At 41.7% G+C, this 16,194-nt stretch overlaps 1 protein-coding gene across 5 annotated transcripts in view; it reads right to left on the bottom strand.

Moving 5' to 3' along the window:
* Positions 1-16,194, bottom strand: part of ptprt (protein tyrosine phosphatase receptor type T) — a 561,846-nt gene that overhangs the window by 70,947 nt on the left and 474,705 nt on the right. For all 5 annotated transcript variants that reach the window (XM_049597546.1, XM_049597460.1, XM_049597372.1 and 2 more), the window contains one exon: positions 11,199-11,286. In XM_049597546.1, the coding sequence (XP_049453503.1) occupies positions 11,199-11,286 (88 nt within the window). The remainder of the gene's footprint in view (positions 1-11,198; positions 11,287-16,194) is intronic.

Here is a 16,194-nt window from a genome sequence, read left to right on the forward strand (position 1 = left end):
GACCTCCTGGACCAAAACATCAGTTTCCTCCTGGGAGAAGTTTGGCTGTCTGACGCTGCTGCTCTCTCCTGCCATGGCGAATTGAGTAAACTCTCATTACGCCTTTGCGTGGCGCATTTAAGGGCGAGGAGAGGGGCTCATTTGATTGGTGTGATGTGTGTAAAACCCACTGCACGCCTTCTCTCCTCCCTGACTTGCGCAGGTAGGAGGGACGGAGGTGGGAAAGAGGAGTAGCTGTGCCAGCGCGCACAGTGTGGCAAACTTGCAAAATCGGCCTGGCCACACCCAGTTGGCGAAGCGCAGGTGCGCTGCGCCTCCACCTCGCCCAGTCTGCGAAACTAGAGGCCCTAGTGTTGTCTTGCTTTGGTCTGAATCAGGGGCAAATGTTGTTCCAAAGTTGTATAATTGCCTAGAGTTGGTTTGTGTTCTCATGGCAGCAGACTCAGTTATTTCCTCCAACCCTGGCTGTTGGTGTACTAATGTGCATGTGACTGATTAGATCAGTGACTGATTGTGTGTGTGAATGGGTGAACTATGATAATAATACTGCTACTTTTATATAATTAAAGACTTATATAATGCGTTGTCTCCACTTTCAGAAAATCCTCACTGTCTACAAAATTAAACTGCAGGACAAACTCTTCTTACTAACTTCACTGAAGCTGTTTAGGTCTCTTGCTCAGAACAAGGTACCATCTGTTTCAGAGTGTACTCTTCTTTTTTTTTTTTTTTTTTTTTTTAGATATTTAGAAATACAAATTTATTTTAAAATGAGACTGTGCATTTACAAAGTGCTTGCGACAAGAAAAAGAGAGACATATCCAAAACAAAAACAAAAACAAATCTTGTCAACGCAGATCTGCAGGTGGAATAATGTTGTAGCAGTGCTGCACTGCTGCAAGCAATCAAGCACAAACTAGACTGCTGTGATCTGTACAAGCCTCTGTGTGTATGTATGTGTGTGTATAGACTGCAGGTATAGGACTTCGTTATGCAGTAAATTTGTATGTGCCGCTATGCGCGCACAGTGTGTGTGTTTATTTGTATAATTCAGTGTGTGTGTGTGTGTGTGTGTGTGTGTGTGTGAGACAGCTTGGGGGATGCTAATATTTGTTGTGGTTCTTTGGTCAAACACTTCAGAGGACTTGTTGGCATTCTGACTTCAGAGCAGCTCGGCAGACGTGTTGAGAATCTACGCCAGCATAAGAAAGGAGGAGGGAAGTCACACTATGTACAACTGCATGCGAAGCTAAAAAAACGCATAGTTGTACTTGTTTTCAAAAACCTTCCTTCATGGCTTTGTTTGTTTCACACAACAACACATACACCCTCACAGAAACAAGATGCCCTCTACCTCCCTCACACACACACACACACCACCACCACCACCACCACCATACACATAACCTCCACTGTAATGAGAAGCAACATGATGCAGGAAGGGATTCTGATTATGCCAGCGATGCTTGGAGGTGTAACACTGGGTGAAGGGTGTGTGTGTGTAGTAACACCGCCTGGTGAAGACCGACAGCGTGTGTAATGATTCTCATTCACCTGTACACTGGTACACATTAGTGAATGGAAAGAGTGCTTTGGGGTGAGTTTGTGCATGTGTATGAGAGACAGAAACGGACAGGGGAAAGTAGAGATTCCTGACAGAGAAGAGGGGCAGAGGAGAACGAGTAAGGGGAAGTCAAAAAGTGAAGAAACAAGATGAAAACAGGTGAAGAAAGAAGAGAGGTTGGACATCTATATGGTGAATAGATTTAGTGAAGAAGAGAGGGCAGAGACAGAGAGAGGGGAGTGATCAGGGAGAGAAGGAGGGAGGCAACAAGAACAAAGACAGACAGGGGTATAGGGGAGAAGAAAAATAAGAAAGGGACAAAGAGACACAGAGAAGACAGAGGAGTTAAGGGAAGGATGCAGAAAGCTGCACTCTGTGTTTAATGTCCACAACCAATGCATTCACTATACAGACATCCAGTGTACAGTAGCTGTTTCACAAGGAAGCCAATCACACACCAACACAGTGATGAGCCTGAGTGTTTGTGTGACAGCTCAGATCTTCCAAAACAGAAAGGTCGTTTTTCTTATTTTCCTCTGCAAACTTTTTCTTCTTCTCTCTGTACATTAGGGAAGTCCTACAGCTTTGGGATAACCGATGATTTTCCTCTCAGATTTTCTATCTAGGTCTGCATCCAACTCAGAATAATGTCAGTTGAGTGGGGCTTGGCTGTTCAACACAAATATCTAAGTATTCATTCCCTTTTTTCTGTATAGTAAACACACAGTAAGCACGCCTTCAGTCTTACTGACTGCAGTCTTTTGAATGCAGGGCAGTGGAAGAGTCAAACTTCGCACTGAGGCTGCTCTTCTGGCTGGTTGTTATCTTGTCCTGATCATGAGTGATGGTGATGATGAGATCACTGTATTTGGTTCCCCAACTCCTCCCGACTGTTGAATATTTATATTCTTATGTGTTCTCTTATGTCTCTCCATATGTTTTTACTTGCTGTGCAACTAATTGCCCCCCAGGGACATATAGAGTTGATGTTGAAGTTGATATAGAGTTTGAAAAGAGTTGGGTAAGATGTTCAGAGTGAAAGCAGCACTCATGTAAACACACCAACTTAGCCTTCTGAGCTAATGCGTGCTGACAATGCAAACAACACATCGGAAATGTTAAACAGCATTTTTTGTCGACACTAGCTTTCAAGTAAAAGCCAGAGACTGTTTCATAATATGTTGGTCTGAGCTGTAAATTCACCACTTTTAAGCAAGACAGAGGACAACGTGGTCTCAGAGTCTGACCAGGTAGAGCCTCTCTTCCTCTGAGCAGCTGCCTCCATTTCACTTAAACTCATCCTGGGTCTGGGTCCACAGCTGCCCATACCAAAGAGCAGCATGAACGCAAGCTACATCTGGGGACTGAAACATCCCCAGATGTACACTGCACAATTACGGAAAATAATACAAAACAAAACAAACAAACAAAAAAAACCCCTAGAATTACTGACCCGCGGTTGTTTGCCTCCACACACCAGTCAAGTTTCTCTTATAGCTTACATCCATATCTGTGAAAACATGGATGCTTCACACAGATCTTCAACCCAGCAGCATATGTTATATGAAGTCACAATGACCTTGACCTTTGTAATCAGTTCACTGTTGAGATTAAGGGATGTTTGTGTCAAATTTGAAGAAATTCTCTCAAGGTTTTCCTGTGATATAACATTCATGAGAATGAGACGCATCAAAATCGAATCAGTTTATCAGTGAGTCACAGGGGATGTTTGTGCCAAATTCCATTGCCTTAACTGGAACGGGACATACAAATGTATGGACAAGCCGAAAACATAATGCCTCTGGCCACAACTATCACAAGTGTGAAGGCATTAAAAAAAGAACAACTGCTTGACTTGAAGAATCGCAGTCGGCCGAAGAGTCTCTGACTGATGAGTCGAATCTTAGACATTTAGGATGCAGCCTTAACTCGATGCACCTTGTTACCTCTGAAATCCTGGTTTCATCAACACATTCTTACTCTGTCTTTGTCACATATCGACATGCACGTCCATGTCCATGTCATGGACTTTCCACGTTAAGATACAACGTGCAAGGTACCCTGGGTGCGTTGGTTGTTGACGTTCTGGGACGCCGTGTCAACTTTAGCCTGTTACATGCATTGTCTGTTTTCAGAATATACTTGCGTTTTCACAGGAAATGTACAGTTTGCATACAGCCCCATTAAAAAACACACTACGTCAATAAAACACGGCAAATTGCCGCATTTTTCCTTCAATAACAAACGAACATGGTTCAGTTTAGGCAACAGACGCCCCCTCCCCCCCCCCCCGATGACGCCGGGCTCTGTCAAACAATAACAGCCACTGCCCACATATTATATCAATGTGAAAAGACAGCTTTTTTTGTCTGACACTGGAAGTCACTGCCTAAGCGCCGATATTCGACGACTTCAGAGTGAGACCAGGGTGGTTTAATTTACCCTTAACATAACTTTAGACAGTGAACTTAATGAGAGGCAGAGTCAGACTTGTGAAGGCAGAGGACAGAAAAGGAGCTGAGAAAATAAAGTTCACTAACTACTAAAAAGGATGAGAAGGAAAGACAACAGGCAGACAGATCGACAACCCTTTCTCAAACACTCAACGGAATCCTAATATAAGCTCTATACGTTATTTCTTGCAGTCTGAGTTTTTGAGTTTTCAATCAGCTCCTCTTGGGGAGAGCAAAAGTGCAGCACTTTGCTCAAGCATGCAACAGAAAAGTGGGTATATCTATATTTGGGAAGACACATTGTTTTTGGCAGCAGCTTTGAGGGGGTGAAAGGGAATCAAAATTCTCCAGAGTTAAATGACTTAAAGACATTAAGACGATTGACTGCCTGTCTGAGAGAAATATATTCTACTCAATAAAGAAACCCTCTGAATTTTCAGAGGTTTATTGCACAGTATTCCCACTGATGGAAAAAAAGAAGCAGTATGAAGAAATCAATGAGCAAATCAATGATCATAACAAATGCAGAGGTTAGATAGACTGTCTGAATGTTAGATTAAATAAACACCATGGTGACTTCACACTTCATGTTGTTCTCTCTATGCAGCTTGACAGAAAAGCAACTCAGTGCTGACTGCGTTTGAATCATAATGGAGGTAAAAGAGCCAATGATAGTTGGCGTTAGATTGAAACTCATATTTGTTGAGCTAAAACTAATCTAAAGAACTTTTCTGTGGGAAACAATTATGGTTTTGAAAGTGTCGGGGGATGAAATATAATATTGCTTTTCCAATTACACTATATGACATCATTTCAAATAGAAACATCATATAATTTACTTTTTGTTGTTTCCACAGAAGCCAACAATCAAAGAATGAAAAGATGAATGTTGCAATAAGTTGAAAATGGAAATACGACTGTTCACTGTTTACATACCAACAAACAGGAGCTGACTGACAGCACACAAATAGCCCGATAGAAAACAGAAAGGTAGAAAAACAAGAACCTCACCTTAATTCTCCTTGATGATAAACACACACACACACACACACACACACACATGCACACACACTTAAACACAAGCACACACATACCCCTACTTTGCACATATGTAAATGCTCGCCAATAAATCTGTTTATTTTGAAGGCATGCTTCTGTTGAATTATAAATGACCATATGGGAAGGTTGGTCTATGAACTGAGGGCTGAGAAGGAGAAGACGGGAAAAAGAAGAAGAAGGAGCAACAAAGAGGAGGGGAAGGAGTGGAGGGAGGAGGAAATAGAAGCAGACAGATGCCTGTAATGAGGAAACACTGCTGCGCTTTGCCTCAACCCATATACTGTCAGAGTTAATCAGACAGGATGAATGGATAGATGGAGAGAAAAGGGGAGGAAAGAAAGAAAGAAAAAGTGAGGAAGCGCTAAAAGAAAGAGGAGAGAGGAATAAGCAGTGTAAAGGGGAGAGATGTGGGAGTGAAAGGTACTGTAAGAGAAGAGAGGGATTGAAAGTGAAGGTGAAAAGAGATTAAAAATTCAGGAAAATGAGAGAAATAGGACAATGAGAAAAAACGAAAAGGAGGTGGTGGACAGGAGAGGAAAAAAGAGGTGAGCATAAAAGGAGGAGAGCAGGTGGAGCAGGAGAAATGAAAAAAAAGGAGGAAGGTGAGAATACTTGGTGAAAGAAGAGAGAGAAAAAATGAGGGGAAGAAAGAAAGGGGAACAAGATGAGGGGGAGAAAAGATTTTTGTGGGGAGATGGGAGAGGAGAGGCTTGGAGGAGACGGGGGGGACAGGAGGCTGGTAGATTAACATTTATTCAGTGTGCTAAAGGGATTTGAAACATGGCATCAACCGTTTGTGTTTGGCAGATGGCCGGAGGAAGAGTGTGTTAACACTTCAACTCAAATCAGCCCTTTCCAAACTGCGCTAGAGCGAGATGGAGAGATGGGTAGTGAAAAGAACGTGTTGGTGTGTGCAGAGGGGAGAAAGAGGAGGGAAAGATAAGTGTGACAGAGAAGCCACAGAAAGTCAAATGTCCTTACAAGGATGGAAAGATTATCACAGCTGCCTCTGAGGGGACTTTTAGGGTCAGATCTCGGGTTTTGGTTTAAGCCTCGTAAAGCCGGGCCACAAATTTAGCTCCGCTCGTTGTGATCTGCTGAGGCTCAAGTATTTGCCTGGGTTAGAGGTGCTGTAACTGAGTGGAGACCAAAGTGATTTTCCAGGGGACGATACCAGATAACCAGTTAACATTTAGTCATTTGTACTTCTTCTTCTGTTTGAATTAAACCTGAAGCTGTCACGCTGCCTCCGTTTTGCTCACCTCAGCCAAACCGGCCTATCAGTAAATAAGATGACATTCACCGATGGCGGTGGCAAATACTTTCCTGTTTTTGTGCTGGCTATGAAGCAGGGTTGAGGCTAACAGCATATTGTCGTCCAAGGGACGATGAAAAACTTGCTTGGGTTGAAAAGAATCTTCCCTGGCAACCCAGTCTAAATCCAAAGTTGTTGAAAACTGGCGCTTGGTCAGTGACTTTCGGTGTTAGACACAGATAAATAAAGCCGTCCTTTCTCGTTGGAATAATACGCAGCTGGTCACTGTTGTAGTTTATTGGTACCTGGCGGTGTCAGGAAGAAACGCAGCAGGACAACAATGAAAGTTAAGGCGTGAAAGTCCAACTAGGGTGGGTGAGAGAGATGGTGGATGGGTCCAAAAACCACAGACTTTCAACCTTGCTTCCTGTAAGATGGTAAAGCCAAGCCCTGTTCTTTTTTCTTAAATATAACCACGTTTGTAGGATTGTACCAACATAGTGTATTTATTTTGAAAGAGACTGTATGCAAACTGTACATTTCCTGTGAAAATGGAAGTGTATTTTGAAAACAGACAATGTATGTAACAGGCTGAAGTTGACATGGCGTCCCAGAACGTCAGCAACCAAGGACCTAGGACACCTTGCGCATCATATCTGTCAATGCAGAAAGTCCATGACCAAACGACGATATGTGACGAGGTCAGAGTGAGAATGACACAGTAAACTCACTAGCAGCACATCAGTGGACTCACGCTGTTCAATCCCTGATGATGCTAAATTGTGAACAATTCCCATTGAAATCGGCAGGAGGAGAGCTAGGTAATGTTAGCTGTTAGCTAGGGATGCACCAAGTTATCAGCTGTCCATTGGTATGGACCAATAGCCGCCTTGTTGACTGCCATCGGCCTATTGGCAAATAAGATGACATTCACCGATGACAGCGGCAGATGTTTTTCTGTCCTGTCACATCAGTTTTGCGCCGCTTAAAAAGCAAAGTCCAGACTGTCGGCCGCAAACTTAAACTAATGAGTAGCCAGAAGAAGAATAGATTGACTGGCTACATTAGGTAAATGGGCTCTGTGGTTCTGACTGTAGTGTGACAAGATGGCTAGCAGCAGCCGTCATCCTGGGAGCAATAGAAAATGTCTTTGGGACAAACAGAGCTCTTCCCCGGGACATCTTTGGGACAACAGGACGCAGTAAAAGAGAGCTAGAGCTAGTTACCGTTAGCTGTTAGCAGCCTGCACTGAGTTGCACTATGATGTGTTCAAGCTCTGTTTAGTAAATATGATGATTGGGCGAAGGTTAATAATGATATCATCATGATGTGTTCAAATGCAATCCTGTAAAATGTACTTTTTGGCAAGAAATTTAAATAAATACAGCTGTTTGAGGGAGAAATTTGTTGATGCTTTCAGAATGTATAATAGATATTAGAGAGGGAAGTATGATTTATTTTAAACAGTAAAAAGACTTCTGAAGCAGCTTTTCAGTGTGAAAGACGGTGATATTAAAGGTTGTTTCATACATTTGTATGGTTGAATTTGTGCTTATTCAAAGATAGTGTTGTTAAAGGCTGAATGACTTCATACCAGTTCAGTTATTTTCTTTATAATCAAGATTTCTCTGGCACAAAAGGGGAATAAATAACAGCTATTGGCCAATGTTTTATTTTAAACGCCTGTATTTGCCCAGAATTTCTCAGTTGGTGCATCCCTAGAAAATACTGTTTTAGGAAAGAGCCATATAAAACAGTTTTTGAACAATTAAAGCAAATATTAATAAGATAGTGAGAATGAAGATTATGGTTGGTGGCGAGGGAACATGGTCCCGTAGCAGAACCACACAGTGTGTTGGAGACAGTTGAACCTATTGTGAGGCGGTTTGCTTGGTGATTGTTGCTCTCAAGCTCCAAAACAGAAGGCAAATCCACTGTTGAAAAGGGGAAATGAAGTTCAATCTAACTGAAGAAAAAAGACTGAAGACCTTTTTACCCATATTTAAAGTTTTAGCTGCAGCCAGTCGGTCTGCCTGTCTCCCCACATTTTCTTGTTCTAATAAAGACAGCGCACAAAGTCGTTTCCCCGGGGGCCTTTTAAAACATTTTCTCAAGAAAATGAGCCTTTGTACAATCACAGCAAGCAAGATGGACAGTTTCCATTACCAGGCCCTTGTAATTAAAGGATTTGTACTAATAGCAAATTTATCATAATTCCTGTTGGCTATCAAGTCCTTGACAGGCTATTTCATTTCAGTGCAATGTTTCATTTTAAAGCCTTCAGGTTAGTGCAATGTTTTTGCCTTGACATCTAAACCCTCGTAATGAGGTTGTGTATACGCACGGATCTGTGCGTGCAATCACACACTCACACGCGGTCTGCAAATGTAAGCACACAAGCACAGTCCTCTGGATTATGCCCGTCATGTGTGTGCATGTGGGTCTAATGGCAGAGACAAATGCAAATATGCACACACACTCATCCAATAAAACTTCAACCAAACAATCTGCTTCTACTGTTCTCTCCTAATGGAGGCCGGAGGTGGCCTAACAAGCACACGCACGCACGCACAACATACAATCAGGCATCATTAGTGCATATGAAATCACAGCAAACACTTGACATATTACACAGCATCATATTCACATGCTAATTCACACTCTAATGGCCAAACGCACAAACACACACCACACACAGTGGTACTACATGCAGCATGTGCCTCACTCTGCACATCATTACAGCAGCCTGCCTTTGCTCCAAAATGAAGCTTCATTCTGACAAAAGTCTCTGTGAATAAAACAGAGGCTGCAGGCTTTGATCATCAGGAAGGATTGAAATAAAATCCCTCTGCAAACTGAGTTATTTTTTCACCACAGTAGTTTCCTGTATCAGACTCACAGAAGTTTAGGAAATGAGTGTGAATGCACTTTGATATTATATTTTGAAAAAATATGACTCTCATTAAATACGCATATTTATATTCTATTTTCTATCAAACAATCTGTTTAGCTTTAATTGAATCTCTACGTCAGAGGTAGTGTGAATGTCAGCTGAAGTAAAGTGTTATCCCTTAAAAGTGTGCAGTGTATTTCTCCTCACTGATTCGTTTACCAAAACCAAGTTCTGCTGGCATCTGGCTCTCAGCAGGTGGTTACGTCCAACAGTACGATACACCCAGAGCTGGAGGGAGTCATCGCTGACTTGTTGAAGGACACTTCAGTAGGGCAGATGGTTGCCAGCACAGAGGTTTGGACCTGTGTCCTCCAGCTGAAGGGCAGTCTCTTTACACAGTGCACCTGGTACCTCAGCATGTTTTATTAAACCAGTGGTTGGATCTCGGCTTTTTCTCTCCTCGGCAGTCAGTTCAATGAATTAGTGTCGACAAAACTCTCTCTTAGTTTTGATACTGGGTCCTGCACACTGCCTTAACTTTGAACCAATAACAAAACTGCATTGTTTGTGACTTGTGAAGTACTTGAAGATTATTATTAAAACTAGGAAATATTCAAAGAAAGCGTTAAGATTCTCTACCCAGCCCCGTTCTGTCTCTGTGGCTATCCTCTAACAGATGTGAGCAGCCCAAGCGGCAATTACTGGGGATGAAAAATGAAGCCAACAGGAAGTGGCAAACACTGCAGTTATTTGAATGGCCACTTGAGGCTGGTTCCAAAAGCGAGTCAATCCCCATAGACACCCATGCTACTTAACAGCAGCAATGAACACACGTAGAACAAGGGTGTTTGTCTCAATAGCGACGTTCTCTGTTCATGCCAACTGTACTGGAGGCAAATTTGCCTCACCTGTTTAAATGTAATTAAAGCTCAACTTTATGCGAAATTAGGGGCATGGCCACTCTGAGTGACAGGTAGGTGCCTTACGTTGACACATTGCTATGATGGTAATGGCTACGGTTCCCAAGGGGTCCAGCCACAGGGTCCAGATTTCTCCTTAGTCATTAGTTCAAGGTTCACACAGTTTAATATATTCAGTGTCGTACTTGCATTTGGCCATGTCGTCAAGCTAGTTTGTTGTCTGTCAAATAGCTGTCCGTTAGTCATTAACTCTTCAGCAGGAAACACTTCAAAATAAAAGCTCTGTGCCCGAAATTAACCGCACTTGAAAATAAAGTGTGTGTTTTTTTTTTTACAAACAACACGTTAAGGATCGCAACGCACCAGTTAGGAACCACTGGGTTATGGTGTAACCTCAGATTGCTAATGCTAAACTCTTGTTTAGCATTTGGTTGTACTAAAAGACTCTAAGGAGGCGGATGTTGAGGTTTTCTGGCAAGTACATTTTGTTTTAGTTGTTTTAAGCCTGTTTTTTTTTTTTGCTGGTGAAAATTTGCATAAGCTTTAACATTATTGCAGTTAACTAAAGCTGTAACTGCATTGTGCTAACCAAGCCAGCAGGTAGCATAAGGGTTAGCTCCACCCTCTAACCCAAATTTGGTCACTTCTGGCTCCAAAAATCCAAGATGGCAACTGTCAAAATGCTAAACTTGAAGCTTCAAAAATGTGATTCCACGAACCAGCAGGTGACGTCATGAGTGATTACCCCTATTATTTTAAACAGTGTATGGACAAGCCGTGAAAAATGAAACAAAGCAAACCAAACCATGCTTCAGTCAGGCTGGACACTTACTGGAGTTAAAGAAAGGTATCAAGCAGCTCCAGAGCAGACCAACTACACTACATGACTTGAAATAAACCACACTGAACCAAACCAGACTGACCCAAAACAAACCAAACCAAACCTCACCAAGATCAACTAAAGTTCAAACTGAGCTAATCAACATCAACACCAGAATCATTAGCAGCAGGAAGTTCTGCATGAGTCCTCCATCTATGTCATTGCAGTACTCACAAGCGATGATGTTGCCATAGCGATTCTTGTTGCGGTTCTCGTCCTTCTTGGCAGTCTCCCAGGGCGCCGTCTGTCCCTCTGCCAGGGCCTGAACATTCACATGTACAAGTACACGCACACACACACACACACACAAACACACATATTGAGGTATGAGCACAGAAAATATGCACGCACATATGGCCTGATGCCCAGAGCTTGTACACTGACACATGGGCAGGCAGAAGTTAAAATAGTAGCATGAATATTAATGAAAAGACAGTCGGCTGATAGTTTGCAGCTGACTCTTCACCACTTTGGGCAGCCATTTTCAGAAGATGGCAGAGCTCGCAGGCAGGCCACATGTGATTCAACTTTTACAACTAGCATAACCAAATAAAAATGTGAGATAGGATGTAGGCCTGGCTGTTGTATAACTTTTTTTTGGTTAGTTGGTTGTGACTCCATGTTGTCATTCTGATTATCCGATGCTTTCGTCTTCATTCTACAAACTCTAATATTTACCCATAATTTAATTGAGTTGGTATCACTGTCAGATGTCGGCAGGGATAGATCTGTCTGGAAGTGACACTTAAATATAATTTGAGCTCAAAACACAGTTTCTGAAAGTATAAAATGTTTATAAAGCAGAATATTGAGCTGGGTTTTCACAGTGGTAGTGGTATTAGCCTGTATATGTGAAAGCAATAATAACAGCAATTGCTGAGAGTATAAAAATGGATCTTTGAATCACTCAGCTTAGTGTGAGGTCCACTTCTCATCTACAGACACTGACTAACGTTCCACTTGTTTCCTTCATTGTTAGATTTCCTGATTTAGTTTTGTCTTTAAAGTACATAAAAGAAGTGCTGCTCATTAGCCCACTTAAATTTCCAAAATGTTAGACCTTCTGGCTAGAACGTGAAAACAGCACAGAAGTTATGGAGAGAAATATTCTACCGGGAGAAATCCCAGTTCTATCAACTCCAATCAGGTCAGTCTATCCTTTGGTCAGGTAACTGCCCACCAGATTTCAGCCAGCTCTGGGATACTTTACTAATCAACAGACCAAGAGGCTGGGGTGAAAACATAACCGCCCCCCCTCCCAACTTTATTGGCTTGAATTCCTCCACTGAATTACAAAGCGAGCAGAAATGTTCCTGGACATCTGAAATGAAAAAGTGCAGGTAGAAAAATACGGGAGTTGAGAAAAGACAAAAAGTTTGGGTTTATTGTGTTGGTTTGGTCTGAGAGAGAGCATTGTGTGAGCCCTTTGTTGGAGGAGAGAAGACAGATTGTCCTTTCTCCCTGCTGTGATGCTGGCCCGTGTGACAAGCCCAACAAACAGAGCAAGGACAAAATGTGCACGTGTTCATGTGTGTGCACGTATGTACTTCATGTGTCATGAACACACATACACATAGCACAGCTTTGCCTCTACGCACTGTGATCTACAGGTAATAGTGTGTTTAAGTGTGTGAATGTTCTTTAATTTGGCATGCAAACGCTTTATGTGCATGTCCCATACGTGTACATCATAAAGTGTGTGTGTGTGTGTGTGTGTGTGTGTGTGTGTGTGTGACAGAGAGAGAGAGAGAGAGAGAGAGAGAGAGAGAGAGAGAGTGTGTGTGTGTAAGATCACTTTCAAGCTTTTGCTAAGCAACCAAACCCCAACTCTCAAAGGTCGCCATATGGACACTGGGCTATTTTAGAACAACTATTATAACACACTGGAAGAGCTCACACACACACATGAACACACACACACACACACACACACACACACACACACACACACTGCCTATAGGGACAAGTAAACTGTCCTCTTTGAGTCCATTAAGGGCTTAAGAAGACCAGACAACAGCTTTCACTGTTAGACAGTGACATGACCTATATACACACACGCACACACACACACACCCGCACACACACATGCACACATGGACAAACAGATATGCACACGATACTATACAAATGCACTGTGACGGAAAAACAGACACCTATACTTATTGCTCTATCAAGCAGAAAATGGATTCTTTTAAAGTGGCACATGGGGGAGAGAGAGAGAGAGAGAGAGAATGTGTGTGTGTGTGTGTGTGTGTGTGTGTGTGTGTGTGTGTGTGTGTGCGAATCTACTGTATGTGTGATTTTTCTTGGTCGCATACATTCACATTCAAAAATAAGCTGAAACTGTTTTTAAACATTTCAAGTAGGAGGCTTCCGTAGGAGGGTTATGCATGTACGTATGTGTGTGTGTGTGTGTATGTGTGTGTGTGTGTGTGTGTGTGTGTGTGTGTGTGTGTGTGTGTGTGTGTGTGTTCTCATTTGCATAAGGTGTGGGTTGGCTGCCCTTTTTCAACCAAAAAAAAAAAAAAAAAAAAGACACTCTTAATCAAACTCCTCTCATCTGAATTGCGTCGCTTTTTGGGATTATTAATGTTCTATATAAAACAGAGCGGGGTGGGTGGACAAAGGACAAGTAACACACACACACAAACACACATACACACACACACACACACACACACTGCCTCTGTTTTACCCATTAGAGCATACTTTAGTTTTTCTCTCTGCAATCAGGTTCAAATTACTAAAATAAGTCTATTTAAAATCTCATCAGACTGAAACATGCTGGAGTTACACATCAGAAATATTTTATAAAATCCAGATTTACAGAGGATCAGCTGATGCAACTACTGACAATGTTGTCTGTTCAAACCTTTGGCCCCTTTTGCACTGCCTTTTAAAGGTGGGAATATCACACTGTTATGCTGCCTTGCCATTTCGCATAAAAGATACGATTGTGATATGGGGGAAAAGAGTTGTCTCATCTCCGAGCTGGGAATGGAGGTAGCAACAGCGCTGCAACAGTGTTTGTACTGACGTGTTATGCACGCAACCCATCGCAGGAGATTTAAAAAGTAGCTGTTAGCAGTTAGCGGCTAACTCAAGAAAAGAAGAAGAACAGCTGAAAATGTCCGCAAATTGGGAAAACGGAGGTCTGGGAGCTCCTTACCCTCTGAGCAGAGGACAGGATCAGCCGCCATATAACAGAGACAGTAAATGATCATTATTGCCATGTTATGCCCTTGTAATTGTTATCGAGTGTATCGACTTTTACACGAGAGAGCGGTGTTCGTGTCCCGTGAGATTATAAAGCCAAACCCTGTTTTTTTTTCCCCCTAAACCCAACCATGTCTGTTTGTTGTTGAAGGGAAAAAAACAGACATAATTTTCCAGTGTGTTGTTTTTTTCCCTGGATTTCAAGGCTACATTACATTACATTACATTAGTGATGTAATTTTTAGTCAACCCCACAATATCCTCACAAAATTGATATTGAGGTACTGATAAAAAATATTGTGATATTTCATTTCCTTCATGTTCATACTGTTTTCTTCAGGTTTATCATATGGAAAAGGTTATTGTTAAGTTCAACCAACTAACACTATAGGCCACATATGATCACAGGTCAGGACATATGGGGCCACAGTAGTTAACCTGGGCAACTGGCCAGTCTTCAAACAATGCAGAATATTCCTTTTAATGCAAAGTATGTAATCCCAGTGGGGAGCGACATGTTGACAGTGAGGCTGCTGTCTGTGTTAGTGGGGTTAATGGGCTTCAACACTGGAGGTCACATCACACGCAGACGGGGACAAGGAGATACCATATGGGATGTGGTGGCAGACACACATACACACACACACTAATGCTCAAAATGCTCATGGACATAACCGTAAAAGCACCTCACCTCAGAAGCAATATTCTAACCTGACTGGAAAAAACAAGCATCCAATTGGGGCTGTACTAAACAGTTTGAAGCTTCATTCATAACTAATTCAGATGCTGCGCAGACTGTATTTTGTTGTGCATGTCTATTCATTCTGTGTAAACCCAGATTAAGTTACACGAATAAACTTGTTAGAGATATACTGTTAGTAGAGTTAGATTCCAGTGGTGGCTGCTAGAGGTGTAAAGATCCATCGATTTTGATCGGTATATTGATTTAATTATCAGTGATCCAATACCATCAATGCAAAGTGAAAACATTGTTCCATATCATCACCTTTAGGATACTCCTTTATTTTAAAAGTCTGTCACCATCAAATGGCGCCAGGCAGATAATGGCAAGCAGCCAAGAAAAAGATGATGAGGATAACGTTATTTACTTGCTAATAAATCAGCAGCGTCTAAATATTTTGAGATTTCGGAGAACATGTGAGCCACAGACAGAACACATGTTGTATGTAAACAATGCTGTTATCTAACTGGACTCTGCTAACTTCTTGCAGCAACATAGTGACAATAGCTGCTCGGTCTCAACAATGTAAGGCTTAAAAAAAAAAATGGGCATGCAGGCTGAAATTTGAGTGTGTTGGTCTTTCAGGAGATGCACTGACTTAAACTAACAGTGAATAAGAAAAAGTATAATTAACACATGTAATTAGGTAAACTACAGAGGAAAAAACGCTACTTACTGGGCTAATTTATGCAATGTAAAAGCAATCTGGAAATCCATCGGTAAAAAAAAAAAAAAAAAAACTTTTTTTTTTTTTTTTCCAGAGTTTAGCTATATATCACATTTTTCACGTCACTATATCACTGTGTAGACTAATCTGATGTTTGTTAAGTCTATAAACACGACTGAACAAACGTTACTATTTCTGTGTGCACGTTTTGTAATTAACATGGTTATCGTAGATTAGCTAGGCTAACCGTTAGCTGTTAACGTTAGCCGTTAGCGGTGTCTGTAATAACCACAGACTATAAAAATAAGGTAATAACTCAATAAACTGTCCGTGAAATATTTTTTCCAGCAGATATCTTAGTTACAACATGATTGAGCTAGCAAAGCAGTTTTGTGTTGCTATGTGTGGTATTTATTCAGTTATGGGAAATCACGATGTCCAGAAAGCATCAGTGGCTGCAGCTGACAGGGACAGCTATCAAAGCTAACATCAGGACGTCATCTGTTAAAAGCCTCCCGTTGTTGGATATGACATGAAATTACTCC

The sequence above is a fragment of the Epinephelus fuscoguttatus genome, linkage group LG1 (assembly GCF_011397635.1).
Source record: "Epinephelus fuscoguttatus linkage group LG1, E.fuscoguttatus.final_Chr_v1".
Lineage (NCBI taxonomy): Eukaryota > Metazoa > Chordata > Actinopteri > Perciformes > Serranidae > Epinephelus > Epinephelus fuscoguttatus.